Source organism: Gobio gobio (assembly GCF_949357685.1).
Source record: "Gobio gobio genome assembly, chromosome: 20".
Taxonomy (NCBI): domain Eukaryota; kingdom Metazoa; phylum Chordata; class Actinopteri; order Cypriniformes; family Gobionidae; genus Gobio; species Gobio gobio.
Window position 1 is genome coordinate 25497022 of NC_137113.1, and position 16769 is coordinate 25513790.

General features: G+C 36.6%; 2 protein-coding genes across 3 annotated transcripts in view; both read left to right on the forward strand.

Moving 5' to 3' along the window:
• rgs9b (regulator of G protein signaling 9b) overlaps nt 1-1007 on the forward strand; it is a 33117-nt gene extending 32110 nt beyond the window's left edge. The window contains exon 19 of the mRNA XM_079845873.1: nt 25-1007. Coding sequence (XP_079701999.1) covers nt 25-172 — 148 coding nt within the window. The 3' untranslated portion in view covers nt 173-1007. The remainder of the gene's footprint in view (nt 1-24) is intronic.
• Nucleotides 1008-1394: 387 nt separating this feature from the next.
• The window catches only part of mrtfab (myocardin related transcription factor Ab), a 45036-nt gene continuing 29661 nt past the window's right edge, over nt 1395-16769 (forward strand). For both annotated transcript variants that reach the window (XM_079801474.1, XM_079801476.1), the window contains exons 1-3: nt 1395-1552; nt 2340-2410; nt 7575-7773. In XM_079801474.1, coding sequence (XP_079657600.1) covers nt 7650-7773 — 124 coding nt within the window. In that variant the 5' untranslated portion in view covers nt 1395-1552; nt 2340-2410; nt 7575-7649. The remainder of the gene's footprint in view (nt 1553-2339; nt 2411-7574; nt 7774-16769) is intronic.

Here is a 16769-nt window from a genome sequence, read left to right on the forward strand (position 1 = left end):
AATAACTACTTTCTACTTTCATAGCTTTTTTCAAATCAAAGTTGACATCCCACCTGAATGCCGCATCTACCCCATTGATTCAGAAGATGAGGAGGATGACAGTCCTGATGCAGCAAGAGGAGGTGTGAAAGAAATCATTTGCCCATGGGAAACTGTCACCAAACAAGACTGAGCTGGATAGAACAGTCATAGACGAGTTAGCACACTCTTAAAAATTAAGGTTCCAAGTGAGGGTTTTTGCAGCAATGCCATTAAAGAACCATTTTTGATTCCCCGAAGAACCATTCAGTGATCAGTTCTTAAAAAGAACCCTTTTAGTTTGAAGAACATTTTAAAAATCTAAAGAACCCTTTTTTCACTATAAAGAAAATTTTGTGGAAAGGAAAGTTTCCATGGATGTTACAGGTTCTTCATGGAACCATCGATGCCAATAAAGAACATTTACTTTTAAGAGTGTAGAGAGGAAGTAAATACACTGAACCAACTCTTGTGTCATGCATATTTTGTCTTACAACTCCGAGAAGGCTGTGGTTAGTAATGTATGAAGTAACCTCATCTCTTACTGACTTGTCTGTTATTTTTGATAGCTTTTAGGTAGTGCCTACATGTTACTGTAGCCAATGAAATTACTTGGTTAATGTTGGTTTTATATACATAAATTCGTATTCTGATGTCACTATTCTTTTATGACTGAAGGGGCCTTATTTTAAGAGATTTGCTTTTTCGTTTGTTTAACTGTGATCCTTTGGTTAGTGGTGAGAACAAAATATTTTGTACTTGGCTTGTTCACTGTTTTATATAGCTGCAAAACATGCATAAATGTGAATCGCTTCAAGAAATGTTATTTTCATAGAAAGTAAATAGTAAGGCAGTAACACAAAATGTGGATACACATTTGCTGTCTGAATGTTTAACCTTTAAAATGTTTACAGTTCACTTCAGAATGTGGATTTGTTCATGACTCATGTTTAAATTGTGAAAGTGCCTCAATAAAACATTTCAAAGTTAGTTATTTTGATGTGCAGTTGGTACATGTAGGCTACTGCATACATTTAGCATCCAGTATAACTAGCATTTTATTTTTATTGCATATTTTGTTCGTTTTATGATAAAACGCCCCTGAGGAAATAGAAAAAAAGATTTGATAAGGGAACTTTTATTTTAACACAAAGTAGCCTAGTCCTTTTTATACTATTGCAAACACAGGCACGAATGACTATGTTTTATTTTGGTATTTTTATTAATTGTTTGTTTTGTTTGTTTATTATAATTTATTATTGTTTGTTTATTGTTTATTTAATGTAAAGATGTTTGGTTTCCCTATATTTGGAAGACAATTCATACATTTTTGCAGGCACATATCCTGATCGTGATGTTATTATTTCAGGACTTTTATCTACAGGAAGTGCTGTGATTGGATTGACTGGCTTCACAGTCCTCTGCGGTTGTTGAGCAGCAGAGAGTAGCCGGATGCCTCAGTACAGTTTTTTTTTTTGAGTACATGAATACCTTTGTAAAGCCGAACTGTTGTTGCGTTTCACGTTGCGATTCGGTAAGTTGTTAAAATCAAGCGGGTTCGCATGTGAGTCCCCCTATAAACGGTGAAAGTTTTAAAGTAGCAATAACAAGCAGTGGAATGTGACAATTCATCCGCTTCTCATGTATTGTTGCTCAGCGTACATTTCACTTGATCCACTAGTGTCTGTTACTACATACATGCAGCTGTCGCGACGAGGATCTGGCCTGCTATATCTGGCCTGTTTTGGCTTGTTCCAAATGTTACATTTGGTGATGTCTCATATGTTTGAGCTTCTCTACAGACGTCTCATTTCCTGGCATGTCGCATCAGAAAATGAATGTGTAACAACAAGCGAGAATGAAAGTGTTGTAAAAGAAATGTGGATCGTGGTTTGTTTATTCTCTTAATCAAACCTCTGTCATAATGCTGTAGGTCTATGATTATACTATTTATGCTCATATATATAGTTTTTGGTGAGCTAGTGCTGGGACACACCTACTAATCATCACCACATGCGGTTCTGTCCATTTTCCACTTGATGGACACAGACAAACTATCAAGGGGCTTATTGTATTTTATTAATATGGCCAAATTTAGTTTAGATCTTCTATCTGCATGCTCATGAACTAGCGAGATGCACAAATGATTATTACATAAGCATCTGCATTGACTGCTATGCCAACACGTTAATATAACATTAAGGCATAATTTGCATATTTTGCTTTGGGGTATTGTACAGTAATTATGTATTTATTTGTATGTATATATATATATATATATACAATTCTTCATTACAAATGATGGTCCTCTCTTTCATCAGGCTTTCAAGATGCTCTCAAACTGTGAGTGGAAATGAGGCTGAAATCTGTTATTGTGGATCACATAATTAAGGTATTGTACTCTTTAAAGTCCCCATGAAATCAAAATGGTCATAGTTTTAATGGAATATTGCAGTATTTATTATTAATTATTTTTCTGTACATTAAAAAAAAAAGTAAATCGTGTTTGATTTTTAATCAAAATAACTTCCCTTCCTTGCAACAGCATATGATCATGTGTTTTTGGTGCGAGGGCGGACAACAAAACAACAAAAATCCAATCCCCATTTTACAAAAAGTTTTCTCTTTCGAGAAGCCGTTTCACGCTGATATACATCACAATAGGGAAGAAAAGACTATCGCAACTTCTGTGTTATTCCAACTTTAATATTGATGTTTGAATAATGGGTAACACTTAAGTTTTGGGTCCAATTCTCACTATTAACTAGTTGCTTATTAGCATGCATATTACTAGGATATTGACTGTTTATTAGTACTTATAAAGCACATATTAATGCCTTATTCTGCATGACCCTATTCTAAATTCCTTAATCCCACCCAATACCTAAACTTAACAGCCTTACTAACTATTATTAAGCAGTAATTATCTGGTTATTGAGGCAAAAGTCATAGTTAATAGTTAGTTCATAGTGATAATTGGACTCTATTCTAAAGTGTGAATGCTTTGGTTAAGAAATCATCTGTAGTTTATTTAGCAGTTTGGTGAATTTATGACTAATTCAGAATGGCGGATCTCTGAAGGGGATGTCTATCTATGTTGTGCAATTCTGTCTGGTTAATGTGGTATGGGGTTACCTGTATGTGTTTTTAGTTATTTCTGTGGCTGATGGTTAAAGGCAGGTGTGGACGTGCACAATGAGGAATGTCAGAGGGCTTTATGTCTTTCCCCTTGTCAGTGTACTAAACCTGAACACTGCATGTCAGAACACTGTTTCTCAAGTAAAGTAGGAATTTTCTTGCAAGATAATCCCACTATTTGATATATAATGGTGCAGCCAGTCTGTCATTTTTACGAAATACAGCCCAGCAGGGGGATTGACACCCCCACATGAATCTCAGTGGTCTTGTGCCACCTTGAAGGGTTTATTTAGCATATTTTTATTATGAAATTATTATTTACATATTTTATTTAAAGATTCTACTAAGAAAAATAGTCCAATAGTCCACCTTTTTGACTCGAAGGCCTCTTGTTTTCCAACTCCATAGTCAAAACCTTCACCACACCCCAGAGTAAGATATTTTCTGTATTTCTGCTGTATTTTCAGAAATGTTTTTGTTTGTTAACAGGAACTATGAGTGTTAATATATTAAATGAATTAACCACGATTTATATTGGGATTCAGAGCTGTATGTTCTTCCATAAAAACAATAGTTATTTTAAAACGTAAAGGAACACGCCACTTTTTTTGAATGTAGGCTTATTTTCCAACTCCCCTAGAGTTAAACAGTTGAGTTTAACCGTTTTCAAATCCATTCATCTCCGGGTTTGGCGGTAGCACTTTTAGCATAGCTTAGCATAGATCATTGAATCTGATTAGACCGTTAGCATCTCGCTCAAAAAATGACCAAAGAGTTTAGATATTTTACCTATTTAAAACTTGACTCTTCAAGTTTTCGTAACTTTTCATTTTCTGTCGGTCTTGGTACACGATGTAACTACAGAAGGGTCAAGTTTTAAATAGGATAAAATATTGAAACTCTTTGGTCATTTTTTTGAGCCAGATGCTAACGGTCTAATCAGATTCAATGATCTATGCTAAAAGTGCAACCGCCAGACCCGGATATCGGCTGAATGGATTCGAAAACGGTAAAACTCAACAAAAAAATTCAAAAATAGTGGTGAAACATATAAAGGGAAACATATATTGATTTATGTGGGGTTTTAGCATTTAAATTTAGATCAGCATTATATTATTTTAATATATTAATAATAATTGCTTCATTTAAATAGTTTTAAGTCATCCTGTAGCCCCCTTGGAAGTTTACTGAGGCCGCTAAGCAAGCCGCTAAAATAAAACATGTTTTTTTATCTATTTTTGCTAACCATAAAATTACTAAATATTACAATATTTCAACTACTTAGTTGCACAGTTCTTCAAATGAGTTCTGATTAGAGATTAGATCTGCTCAGATTAGATGTGTTCTGACTTGCCATGAGATATCATATGATATGAAAGTAGAACCGGTATGTTGGCATGAACAGCTGTGAAATGTACAGTTTAGCATTATTATTAAAAATATTTGACCTCAGTCACACTATTGACCAATCAGAATCAAGTATTCCAGAGAGCTTGGGTGAGAGTGATAAGCCAGCCAGGTTTTGGTGTTAACATATTCATCTTTTTTTTTGGTCATATCTGGCGACAATGTAATCTAATAGCACTTCTCAAAGAAAAGGGCAACTTGCCGTGAGTCTTGAAACTCTGCTGTAAATTGTAGGCTTACAGCAATAGGAAAAACATTTAAATAGTCTCTAAAGGCTTGTCAAATATTAGGTAAGCGTAGTTTCTTCTTTCTACTCCACCTCTCTTCTCATGGGACTTCAGGGTGGGATTGCCATGTCGATAGACTCTGGATGCTGATGAGCTCATAATGAAGAATGCATTAGCTAACAAGATGGCTTACAGAAAGCAAAAACTCAATCATGCAGTTAGACATCGATTTTGGTTGTTCTTAAAGAATAGCATTCAGCAATACTTCTCTAATATTTGGATCTAGTCCTTAAGTCAGTTGTCACCATAAAGTTAAAGGGATAGTTCACCCAAAAACTCTGTAATTATTTACTCACCCTCATATTGTTCCAAACCTGTATGATTTACTTTCTTCTGTGGAACATAAAATAATATATTCTACAGAATGTTGATAACTAAATATTTTTGGTTTGCATTGACTTGCATTATATGGACAAAAATACAATGGAAGTCAATAGAAACCTAACTGTTTGGTTACCAACATTCTTCAAAATCTTGTTCTTTTCTTTTGTTTCTCACAGAAAATGTATTTTAAATTTGGTAGACTATCCCTTTAATGTCAGTAGATGTACTACATTACCTCACAAATGGAGAGTTGCGAAATGTGCATTTGTGAATGCCATCTCCACAGTTTCATTGCTCAGAATGCCCATTGTGCTCCTAGTCAGATGATACTTTAAGTTGTTTTTAATGTCTCATTGGAAACTGCATCTAATGCTCCATGTGGAGTCTTTACAGGGATTGTCCTTGACGTCTTTTCAGGGCTTGAGCCAGCCCTTTTCTGCCTAATGCATTCTACCAAACATTTGGGATAAAAAAAGACAATGATGGTAAGAAGGAAACATGGGCAGATGTGTGAATAAACGAAGAAGATATTTTGAAGAATGTGCTAGTTGCTCATGTCAAATCCTACAATAACTAAGGCTTTTAAAGACATTTAATTACATTTTCCAGAATTCTTCATCTGCTTCTGAAATTGGATGTTAAATATTTGGATTTTAGTAATATTATGTTTTGTGTTCCATTGATTGCAGTTTTTTTTTGTGCTGATGACATTATTTTGGACAGTGATGGTAATTTAAATTTAGATTGGCGTTATATTATTTTAATATTTTAATAATAATTGTTTAATTAAAATACTTTTAAGTCATCCTTGGAAGTTTAATGAGGCCCCCTGGTTGAGAACCACTGTATTAAACAAGCCGCTAAAATAAAACATGTTTTTTTTAATCTATTTATGCTAACCATAAAATTACTAAAAATACTGAACTACAATATTTCAGCTTCTTAGTTGCACCGTTCTGCAAATTAGTTCTGATTAGAGATTAAAAAAAATTATTAAAGGGAAGCATATTGATTGTATGTGTTTTTTTTAGCATTCAAATTTAGACTAGCGTTATATTATTTTAATATATTAATAATAATTGTTTAATTTGAATATTTAAGTCATCCTGTAGCCCCCTTGGAAGTTTACTGAGGTTGAGAACCACTGTATTAAACAAGCCGCTAAAATAAAACATGTTTTTTTATCTATTTAATGCTAACCATAAAATTACTAAAAATACTTTTTACATTACTTTTCATTTTAAATTGGGTTTTATTCACAATTTCAGCATACATATACCATAAAATTACTAAAAATACTTTTTACATTACTTTTCATTTTAAATTGGGTTTTATTCACAATTTCAGCATACATTACCGTTCCAAAGTTTAAGGTCTGTATTTTTCTTGTTTTTGGAAGAAATTCAGTAAAACAGTAATATTGTGAAATATTATTACAATTTAAAATAACTCTTCTTTTTATTTCTGTGATGGGGGTACATTTCATGTGTAATCGGTTTTGAAAAAGTTGATTTCAAAATAATATTTTTATGGAAACCTTGATACATTCTTTGATGAATATAAAGTTCAAGAGAAAAGATTTTATTTTAAAGAAATTGTAACATTTATATTAAATGCATTATATATGTATTTACTGTTTCATGATTAATTTAATGTATCCTTGCTAAATAAACAAATTAATTGCTTTAAAAAATCGTACTTACTCCAGACTTGGGAATGTTCTAATTGTTATGTAAGTAGATAGTCCATTATCAAATGTGTAGAACTGTGAATTATGAGCATTTGGATTCTTTGAAAATCTGTTTCTGCAGTACTTTTTCTCACTCCCAGATTAGATGGCAATACAATGGCTCTTTGTTCTGTTGAAAAAAGGAAAACAGACAAAGCATTTTCCAAAACTCTTCTAGATGACTTACTGCTGGAGGCTTTAAGTTGCCAACCTGATGATATTTTACATGTTTGTGTAAATCGCTGCCTCCAGTTATATTGGATGACATTGAGTTGCACAATGCTTCACGTGTCATGTCTGAACTTGTGGTGTTTGTGCTTTATAGAACATGCAACACACACAGTGGTTCCACTTGGTTAAAGTAAGCGTAAGCGAGTAACAGTGTTTTATATTGGTTAATGGGACTATTTATGGGAATATTTTCCTGTTAGCACAGACTGTGCTGCACGTAACTCTTCCTGTTGAAAATTAATTGAAGATTTGACTCAGAAATGCCATTTGTTAAAAGTGTGATGTCTTTATTTGTGCTCTTGCAATAGAACACTGTCAGAAATAATACCTTCTGTTCTCACTCTGCAACGCCTTTGACGCCCTTTATATCTGTGTTATGTCTGTCTGTGGTGTTTTCCAGTTTCTAATTCAGCCTTGTCTCTTTAATTAACCTGTCACAGGTCTGACTGCTTCACCCACCTGTCACCCTGGCAGCGCAGGAAGCCAAGCGTGGGGAGGAGGTTAGCCCTGGCAGCATGGTGTCTGCTGGGGGGAACGGCTCCATGCCCAGTCCTCAGAGCGAGGCGGTGGCCAGTGAGCTGCAGGAACTCTCTCTGCAGTCTGTACCGAGATTACTGCCTCTGAAAGAACGCAAGAACGGTGAGTTAACCACACACTAGTGCTAGTTCATTAGCAAAACTCCCTTTGAATGTCAACCATGCAAACTGCCCAGTCAATATTCAGTATCATGTTTTATATATTCTCACCAACGATATATATAAATAAAACTTTATATTCATCAAAGGATAAAAATGTAGCATGGTTTCCACAAAAATATTTAAGGGATGGTTCACCCAAAAATGAAAATTACCCCATGATATACTCACCCTCAAGCCATCCTAGGTGTATATGACTTTCTTCTTTCAGACGAATACGATCAGAGTTATATTACAAAAAAATTCCTGGCTAATCCAAGCATTATAAATGGCAGCCCAAAATTTGAAGCCCAAAAAATTCATCCATTATAAAAGTAATCCATTTCGCTCCAGGGGGTTAATAAAGGCCTTCTGAAGCAAATCGGTGGGTTTGTGTAAGAAAATTATCCATATTTAAAACTTTAAAAAGTGCACTTCAGAAAGCTTCTCGCTTTGCAAAACGTTTACGCTACGTCCGACGTCATACGTCGCGCCAGTTACGCTTTTTTCCCTAAGTTGAATACGGAAGGGGCTCTGGCAGAACATGACATTTTTTTAATATAATTCTGACTGTATTGTATTCGTCTGAAAGAAGAATGTCATATACACCTAGGATGACTTGAGGTTGAGTAAATCATTGATTAATTTTCATTTTTGGGTGAACTATCCCTTCAAAAACAGCTCAACATTGGAAACAATGAGAAATGTTTCTTGAGCACCAAATCATCATATTAAGCCCCGTTTCCACCTAAATTACCCGGAACAATTTGTGCCAGGAACTTTTTTTACAGGAACTTTTTTCCCCCAGACCTGCTACTGTCTGCATTTCCACTGCGGTCTAAAGTACCGTGAAGATTAGGCAAATTAGTCCAGAGACGTAGGACTGCCCGCGGCGCGACTTTTCCTCCCAGTCACGGACAGTAATCATTTTTGCGCGATACTGTCTGCAACAATAACAAGTATGGAGGAGATGCAAGCAGCTCTGCTTTTGCATGTATTGGTTTACTAAAGAGGTCATTAACAAAATTGTGGAAAAGAGACAAGCACTGATACTAAATCGTATTCTGCAACGTATCAGCTATTACGGACATTGACCGTGCGATTGCTGAGACGAACGCGTGCCATATTTACTGAACGCAGAACGAACCTCGCAAGACTTTTAAAAATGCTGGTTGAAATAAAATGCTGCGTGAGTTCAACCAATCAGCATTTTCAGCGTCCAAGTCCCACCCCCGAAAGTTCCTGAACTTTGAAAAAGTACTACCTAGGGAGCAAGGCCGTTCGGAGGGGGAAATATTTACCCGGAACTTCATTTAGACCCTGGTTCCTGCAGTCAAAACACACCGAGTACCACCCCAAAGTTCCTGGTTCCTGGGGAAAGTTCCTGCGGTGGAAACGCGGCTTTAGGCCCTGTCCCAAATGGCACCCTAAACCCTCACGGTCTTCCTCTGAGTCTGCACCCCGACGTAATGCCGCTTTGACTGCCGGGAAGAAGTCCGCTGCGTAGCTCGCACCATTGTGGGCTTGGCTGAAGTTCAAATCAAATCAAATCAAATCAAATCACTTTATTGTCACACAGCCATGTACACAAGTGCAACAGCAGGTGAAATTCTTGGTGCAGTTCCGAGCAACATAGCAGTCATGACATGTACAACATTTAAAGCAGCATCAGATTACACATCTGATGCGCCCACAAGTTCGAATCGAGGGCGCATATCGACCTCAAAGGGGGCGCTCGCGAGCACCCTTCTGAGACCTAAAATGACAAATGGGACCCTGCGGTCTCGTGGACTTAACGGACACTCGCACGCAGCGGCCATTGTAAGTCCACAAGACCGAAAGTGCACATGAAGTGTGCCATTTGGGACAGGGCCTTAGAATGATTTCTGAAGGATCATGTGACACTGAAGTCTGGCGTAATGATGCTGAAAATTCAGCTTTGCCATCACTGGAATAAATTGCATTTTAAAATATCTCAACATAGAAAACATTTATTTTAAATTGTAGTAATATTGAAAATATTATTGTTTTTACTGTACTTTTGATCAAATAAATGCAGCTTTGGTGAGTGTGAGGGACTTGCCGACCACCAAATTTTGAATGGTTATATAGACATGGTATTTAATATATACCACATTCATTAGGGCTGGTTTAAAATTTTCCAATTAATCAGTCTTCTTTTGTATTTCCTAACATATACTGTTGCTTCTTCAGTGCCACAACAAAATAAATCATATTTTACCCGAATGGTGAACATGAGTTTGCAGTGTGTGTGTTTTCTGTTATGCAATCATATATCCGTTTACCACAAAATAATGGCAAGAAACATTTTTCTATTGAGTTGCTCTCACAGGCTGCATTCAAAAACATACAATGTGACCAGTGTAGTCTGCTTCAGGAACAAATCTTATGAGCCAGTTCTTTTACTGAAGCATTCAAAAAAATGAGTGACCGGCTCAAATCAATTTAAAACCCTGCTCTGTATAATATACAACATTTGCTAAGAGAGAGAATGAAACATGATGAAATAAAATGGAATCAAATCAAATCAAGAGCTTGTGAATAAAATTGAATATCCATTGATACTCAGCCCTAATATTCATATACTTCAGTGTACTTCAAAATATTTACCACAGTATTACTATCAACCTTGTTTTGAAATCTAATAGGTTTTGTAGTGGTAGAATGCATTATATTAGGTAACTCGATGAAGAAGATTAATGGTAGAATTCAATGGTTGTGATGTCTCAAAACAACAAGACGTACAGCTGCAGAATATAGGTTCATATGGATGTACATATACAATGATTTCCTAATTCGATTTAGCACACGGTAATGAAGTAATTAGATCATTTGCAATGTTACAGTTTTGTATGTGCAGAAACCTACAAGTCTCAACAGTGTTAAAAGAAGAAGACATCAGAGACACATACGCAGTTGCCTTTACTCGCCTTTATGCTCTGCTCTCTTTCCTCTAAGAGACGGTTTGAGACAGTGGGTGGGCTGGAGATGGAAGAAAAGAGGGTGATATTATTTTGGTCACTAATCATATTATTTACATTGAAACTATGGTGGGTTTTTTTAAAATATGGGGCTTTTTTATTAGTGTGGGCTGTTCATTCTCCTTCCCTCTGTTTCCCGTGTCATTTGCAGCACTTATTTGTTGTGCATTTTTTGTTGGAAATTCTGAAAATGTCCATTGTATTCATTAAGTTATGTAATGCAGTGTCGTCTTTATATAAAAGGATGAATATTCAGGTCCTGTGGGAGAAGGGTGTCAAGGAAGTATATGTTATTGAAAATGAAATGACCTGTTAAATCTGTGTGGCATGCAGAAGGGCACTTCAAAGTGTGTCCATTTAGCTCTCTGATATACAGCAGACACTCCGTTTTGACTTCAGGAAGCTTAGCGAGAAGGACGATTTAGAGAAGTGAAGATTAAACAAAGCCAGCAGGAAGACAGACAGACGCTGCAGCACGCTGTGATTTCATTCCAATGGGAGATGTTATATTTTCATCCTAAAAAAATCTGTGGGTTGTTATTATGTAAGGTTTTCTGTGGTAGGTCAGTGAGTGGTGGGATATTGTTGATTTTGTTTTGGTGACTCTGCCATTCCAGAACTGCAGGAATGCCAATAAAGTTAAAAGTGTAACAGCACCTTAGAAGCGCATGGCCTGCAGTCACCACTCCCTTCTTTCAGTCTTCAGCCGCCCCGAGCTGCACTTCATTGAGGGTTAGATGTAGTAGCAGACATGTTAATGCAGGACCTTTCTCTTCTCCTGCACAAAACAGAAGTGATCGCTGTTGAGGCTTTTGGAAAACAATGCTGGCGTGTTGTTATTAGTACGTTTATAGGGATCTGGGGCCTCATTTATAAAACTTTGCGTAGGATTTGCGTCAGAAGTGGCGTACGGATGAAACATAGGACGTGCGTACGCACAGAAATATTCGGATTTATAAAACCGTGCGCACGCACATCCTACGCAGTTTTCCCTTAATAAATCACAATCAATTCTAAATGTAGCGCAGCTTTTGCGGCTTCATGTCACGCCCATAGTTGCCCATAAATAGTCCGTGAAACGCCCACAAGTTAATATTCATAGGTTGCGAAATCATGGCAAACACAGAGAGGAAATAAAAAAAAACGAAACTTCACTCAATGTGAGGTAGAAGTTATCGTTGGCGAGGTTGAAAAGAGAAGAAAAGTGTTGTTTGGAGGGCACAGTGTGGGCATTACTAATGCCAAAAAGACACTTAGTGGCAAAAGGTTGCAGACGCCGTAAATGCTGTAGCCTCACAACCTCGGACTATCGCCGAAATAAAAAAGAAATGGTCGGACATCAAAGTCGAGGCAAAAAAGCGTCTAGTGCTCCATCGCCAGAGTGTGTCCTCTTGCTGTCTGAAGATGCGTTCACTCCGAATCCTTCCATTCGCCACATCTTCTAGAGCACAAGATCAGCCATTGTGCGTCATTACGCATTGAGATGGGCATTTTATTTCCATCCATTTAATTGAATCTGACAAGCTACAGATGTCGGTTATAATCTACGTGGAAATGGGAAATAGTTCCGTGCAAATGTAATGTCTTGCAGCTTTCTGAATGGTTGAGACATACGTCATTTTATCAAAAATAAAACTAAAGGCATATGCATGAATACCATGAACGTAGCTGATGAAGAAATTTTACTATGAAAACAACTTTCCCCAGTGGACAATTAATACATCTATCTATTTATCTATATATCTCCCTAATTATCTATCTATCTGTCTAATTGCATCTATCTGCTCCGCCAGACGGACACTTGACGAGAATATCAGTTTTGTACATTAGCTATTTCGTTGTTTACCATATTTATGAGGATGAATTGCAATGCATAACATGCCAATATTATTGCAGAACATATTTCACTTTTCTTTTTGCAAATATGTGTCGCCATTTCTCATTTCACCCGTTTTTGTGCGTACGCCTGGGTCAGAGCTTGCGTGAAGGACCGCACATTTTCCCGTCAAGTTTGCTTTTTATAAATACCAATTATTGCTTAGAGAGCGGCGTACGCCTTCTTTTGTGCGTACGCAACGTTTATAAATGAGGCCCCAGGGCTCTACATAGCGACCATTTTGGGCGCATTTGCGCCTGAAAATTACTGCGTGCGACTGCGATAAAATATTTAGGCGCACAGGTGCGAGTGACCCGATCGCTTCTCATGAATAGATGTATAATACAATCGGAATAAAAACTACAAACACTGACTGACTGAGCAACTGTTACGTTTCGTGCTGCAATCAACTGCTTTTCATGCCTTCTGTCAGCGGAGCATGTGCAAAAAACGTGTGCGACGGAGATAGTTTAAAAGGTGAAACCACGGTCTATGGGTGAAACGGGTGTGACGCGGCCATGCACTTACCAGACGCCTCGCGCTGATGTTTCTTTGCAGCCATGTTTGCAGCCAAACTTAACTAGAAATACCACATTTTGATTATCATAAACAAGGTCGGAAATTAACAGGGGTTTGGGCCAAAAATGCCACCAAAAACGAAATAATTAAAAAACGCTCCTATATGAGTTCTTGATTTATTCATTATCAGCTGCAGTCCATAACATTTATTGTGTTTAAAACTGACTAGATCCATATGAGTGAGTACATCATGAATTCATTTTCCAAACCGTGTTTTTATCTTACCCTGAATCACTACGGTACACATATAATAAGTGTTTCTTTTCTGACCATTCCAGTTCGGGTCGCAGCGCTGCGGAGGAGCACAGTCCCTGCGTGACTCGCCATAGACATAAACAGAGAGAAGTAGCTCCGGCTGCAGGGTTCTTCCGCGAGATGCACGCAGTTCTGTTTATTAGCGCCAGAGCGCCTAAAGTTACGGACAGCTATTGCATGATTGCAAATGTGATACTGATCTTGTACAAAAGCCCAATTGACAAGTTGATATTAAGTAACAACGTTTTAGCCACAAAACTGTTTATTTCGTGAAAATCAAAACAACCAGTTGTGCATCTCCAAGCGGTTCGATCGAATGAATCTGCGTTTGAACGAATGAATGAATGACTCCCACATAGACTTGACGCCCCCTACTGGCTGTTTTATTTTCATATTTATACTTTGCATGGACTTTTTATTTAAAATATAAATATTTTAACTTTTTTAAGTTTAACTTGTACATAGCCTATTTCTAAATTCAAAAACTTATATTTAAAACATTTATACAACATTATTTACTCATGAGCTGCATGTAAATGTATCTAAACACCATTTCAGATAGAGCTTCTGTGCCACTTCTACTTTTGATGCGGATTTAATTTGATTGGTAACAGTCTGGTTGTGTCTTATTGCTCTAACTGAATGTATTGTTTAAATTAACATTAAAAAAAAAAACTTTTCTATTTTAAATGAAGAAATTGACAAAAGATGATGCATACATTTAACAAGATTAGAAAACTTTGCTCTTACAATGGTAAAAATGCCCCTGGACATTAATTTAAAGGGACAAAGATCATCCTGTAATGGGAAAGTTATAATTGGAATACGTGTTATTGATCAGAAAGTGCTCCTAAATTTTTGACTGTGCTCCTAATTTTTTTTAATTAGGAGCACAAGTGCTCCTCAAGAAAAATGTTAGCGTAGAGCCCTGGGGATGTACTGAAAGTTTTAGCCACAGAATATTTTCTGACAAAAATGCCATAATGGGGTCATGAACTGGCTTTTTAAAAAAAATTATGCTGTTGTCTGAGGTCAACTTATGATGTTCATGTGGTTTTTACATTCAAAAACATAATGAATAAATAATAAGCTATTTTCTACCCTGGTTTTGAGCCTCTCTCATGGAACGCTTGTTTTTATGGGTGTGCCGCACTGAAGACTGGGAAGTAAACGCCCACTGCTATGATTGGATAAGCTTTGCATATTATAAAGAGCTTCGGCTCCCCCGTGAGTCCACGTAAGGAATTGTTTTGAAAGCGTGTGGGAAAACGGCAACCGGAATGATTCGCTCACAGGGCTCGCAAAATGTCTTTATCAAACAAACACAATGATTTATCTCTCATCAACCCCCAATTAATTGGAATGTTATTTTTTTATTACTTGTCCCGCCCGATCGGTGGATATAACCGCGAACCGTGCATAACTAACACACACACATGCACGCACAAGCCAGACAAATCAAAGCCCGATCGAAACTTCCGCGATTGTATTTTTCCTTCAAATATCAAGTCAAGAGAGTGAACAACGCACATAAAGAAAGGAATGTTATTTCACTATTTAAGATACATTTTGGTAGCCCGTCTGGAAAACACATAGCCCCCAGAGTCTGATCACGAATCGCAGGACAATGAACCAACAACGCCTCAAATAAAGGATTCTCCAGCATGTGACAGCATACTTATTTATGTTCAGTTAGACACATACACATAATCAATAGATATCAAATGATCTGTAACAATGCAATACTGTCACATATAAAACATTTTTTTTACTCATATTAGTGTGTTGCTTCATTCATTCATGTAATCTCTTCCTGTCTGCAAATTCAGTCTCTTGTTTACAAATGAATCCGTGGTGAAATGAAGGCACAAATGTGCAATGTCTTCCCCACGTGAGCTGGATCTTCATTAAAAATGAAGTTCAACCATGCATTCATAGTATTGGAATCCGAATGAAGCTTATGCAGCATGTTTATTGCTTGGAAGTTCGATCCGGTTCAGCTCCATGTAGGCCTGTGTTATTTATCTATAACAGGGGTTTTCAAACTGGGGTCCTCTAGAAGGTTCTAAGGGGACCCCAGAAAATTTCAGAGAATAAAAAAACAAATCTTGGAAAGAGTGAACATTCTAACTATTTAATTTCTAAATGTTTCTCTCCTTTCTTGCCATACATACTTTGCAGAATTGTATATATTTGTGAGTTTTTCTCACTATAGTCCCCTTTATCTTGATCACTGGGAATGTAAGGCAGTTTTCTTAACGCAGCACATATGCTGCTTACATACATTTATTTTGAAAGTTGCTTTTACAAATAATTTTTAATTGAAAATGTTTTCATTTTCAGGTTTTTACATCCAACATTATGTATAGCCAATTTAAGTTTGGAAACAATATGTTGTATTTATAATGTCCTACTTAGCCTACTATTTATCTAACAGTTTAAGTGTTTTTTTATACATAAAAATATATAGATGGATTTTAGGAAGGGGGTCCCTCATAAAAGTAAGTTTCATCATATTTGGGTGTCCTTAGCGTCATAAAGTTTGAAAACCCCTAATCTATAACATGCCATGCACAAATCGGTGGGCGGGGCTACAGAATCAGGCGGTTAAGGCGGCGTTTCATCACACTCTGATGTCACAACTTGGCACATATTCTGATCAAGCATTTGCTGGGCCTGGTGTCAATAAAAGCTTTTATTTGACTAACAAGGAAGTTTTCAGCTCCGAAACTTACAGGATATTCTTATATCACGATGAACTTTTACATCAAGGGCTGAATGAAAAGTTGATTTCTCAATTCATGACCCCTATAAAATAATTGTATTGCTACAAGTTTTGTTTTGTCAGCTAAAAATAGCTTTTTTTATTGGTTTACTGTTAACAGCGACTTTGAGAAAAACAGAATGCACCTGAAATGACGCAGGTTTAATTTGACATAATGTAAACGACTTGTATATTGATGGTAAAAAGGTCACATTTACTGTTGATGAGGCACACGTACCCTCTCTGAGATTGAATTTTCTATGAGAAATCAGTGCAACTGCACAGCAGACTCTCTGCCTATGGAGGCATATTGTGGTCAGAATTCATAATAGTAAAAAAAAAAAAAAACAGTATTATGTGGCATTCAGAATTGAATTAAAAAAAAATTGAATTCCTGAATTGGAATTGAGGTAGCAAATAGAATGCAGAATTGCATTTAAGTAGAATTGAAAATGAACTCAAATTTTTATTTATTTACAATTTAA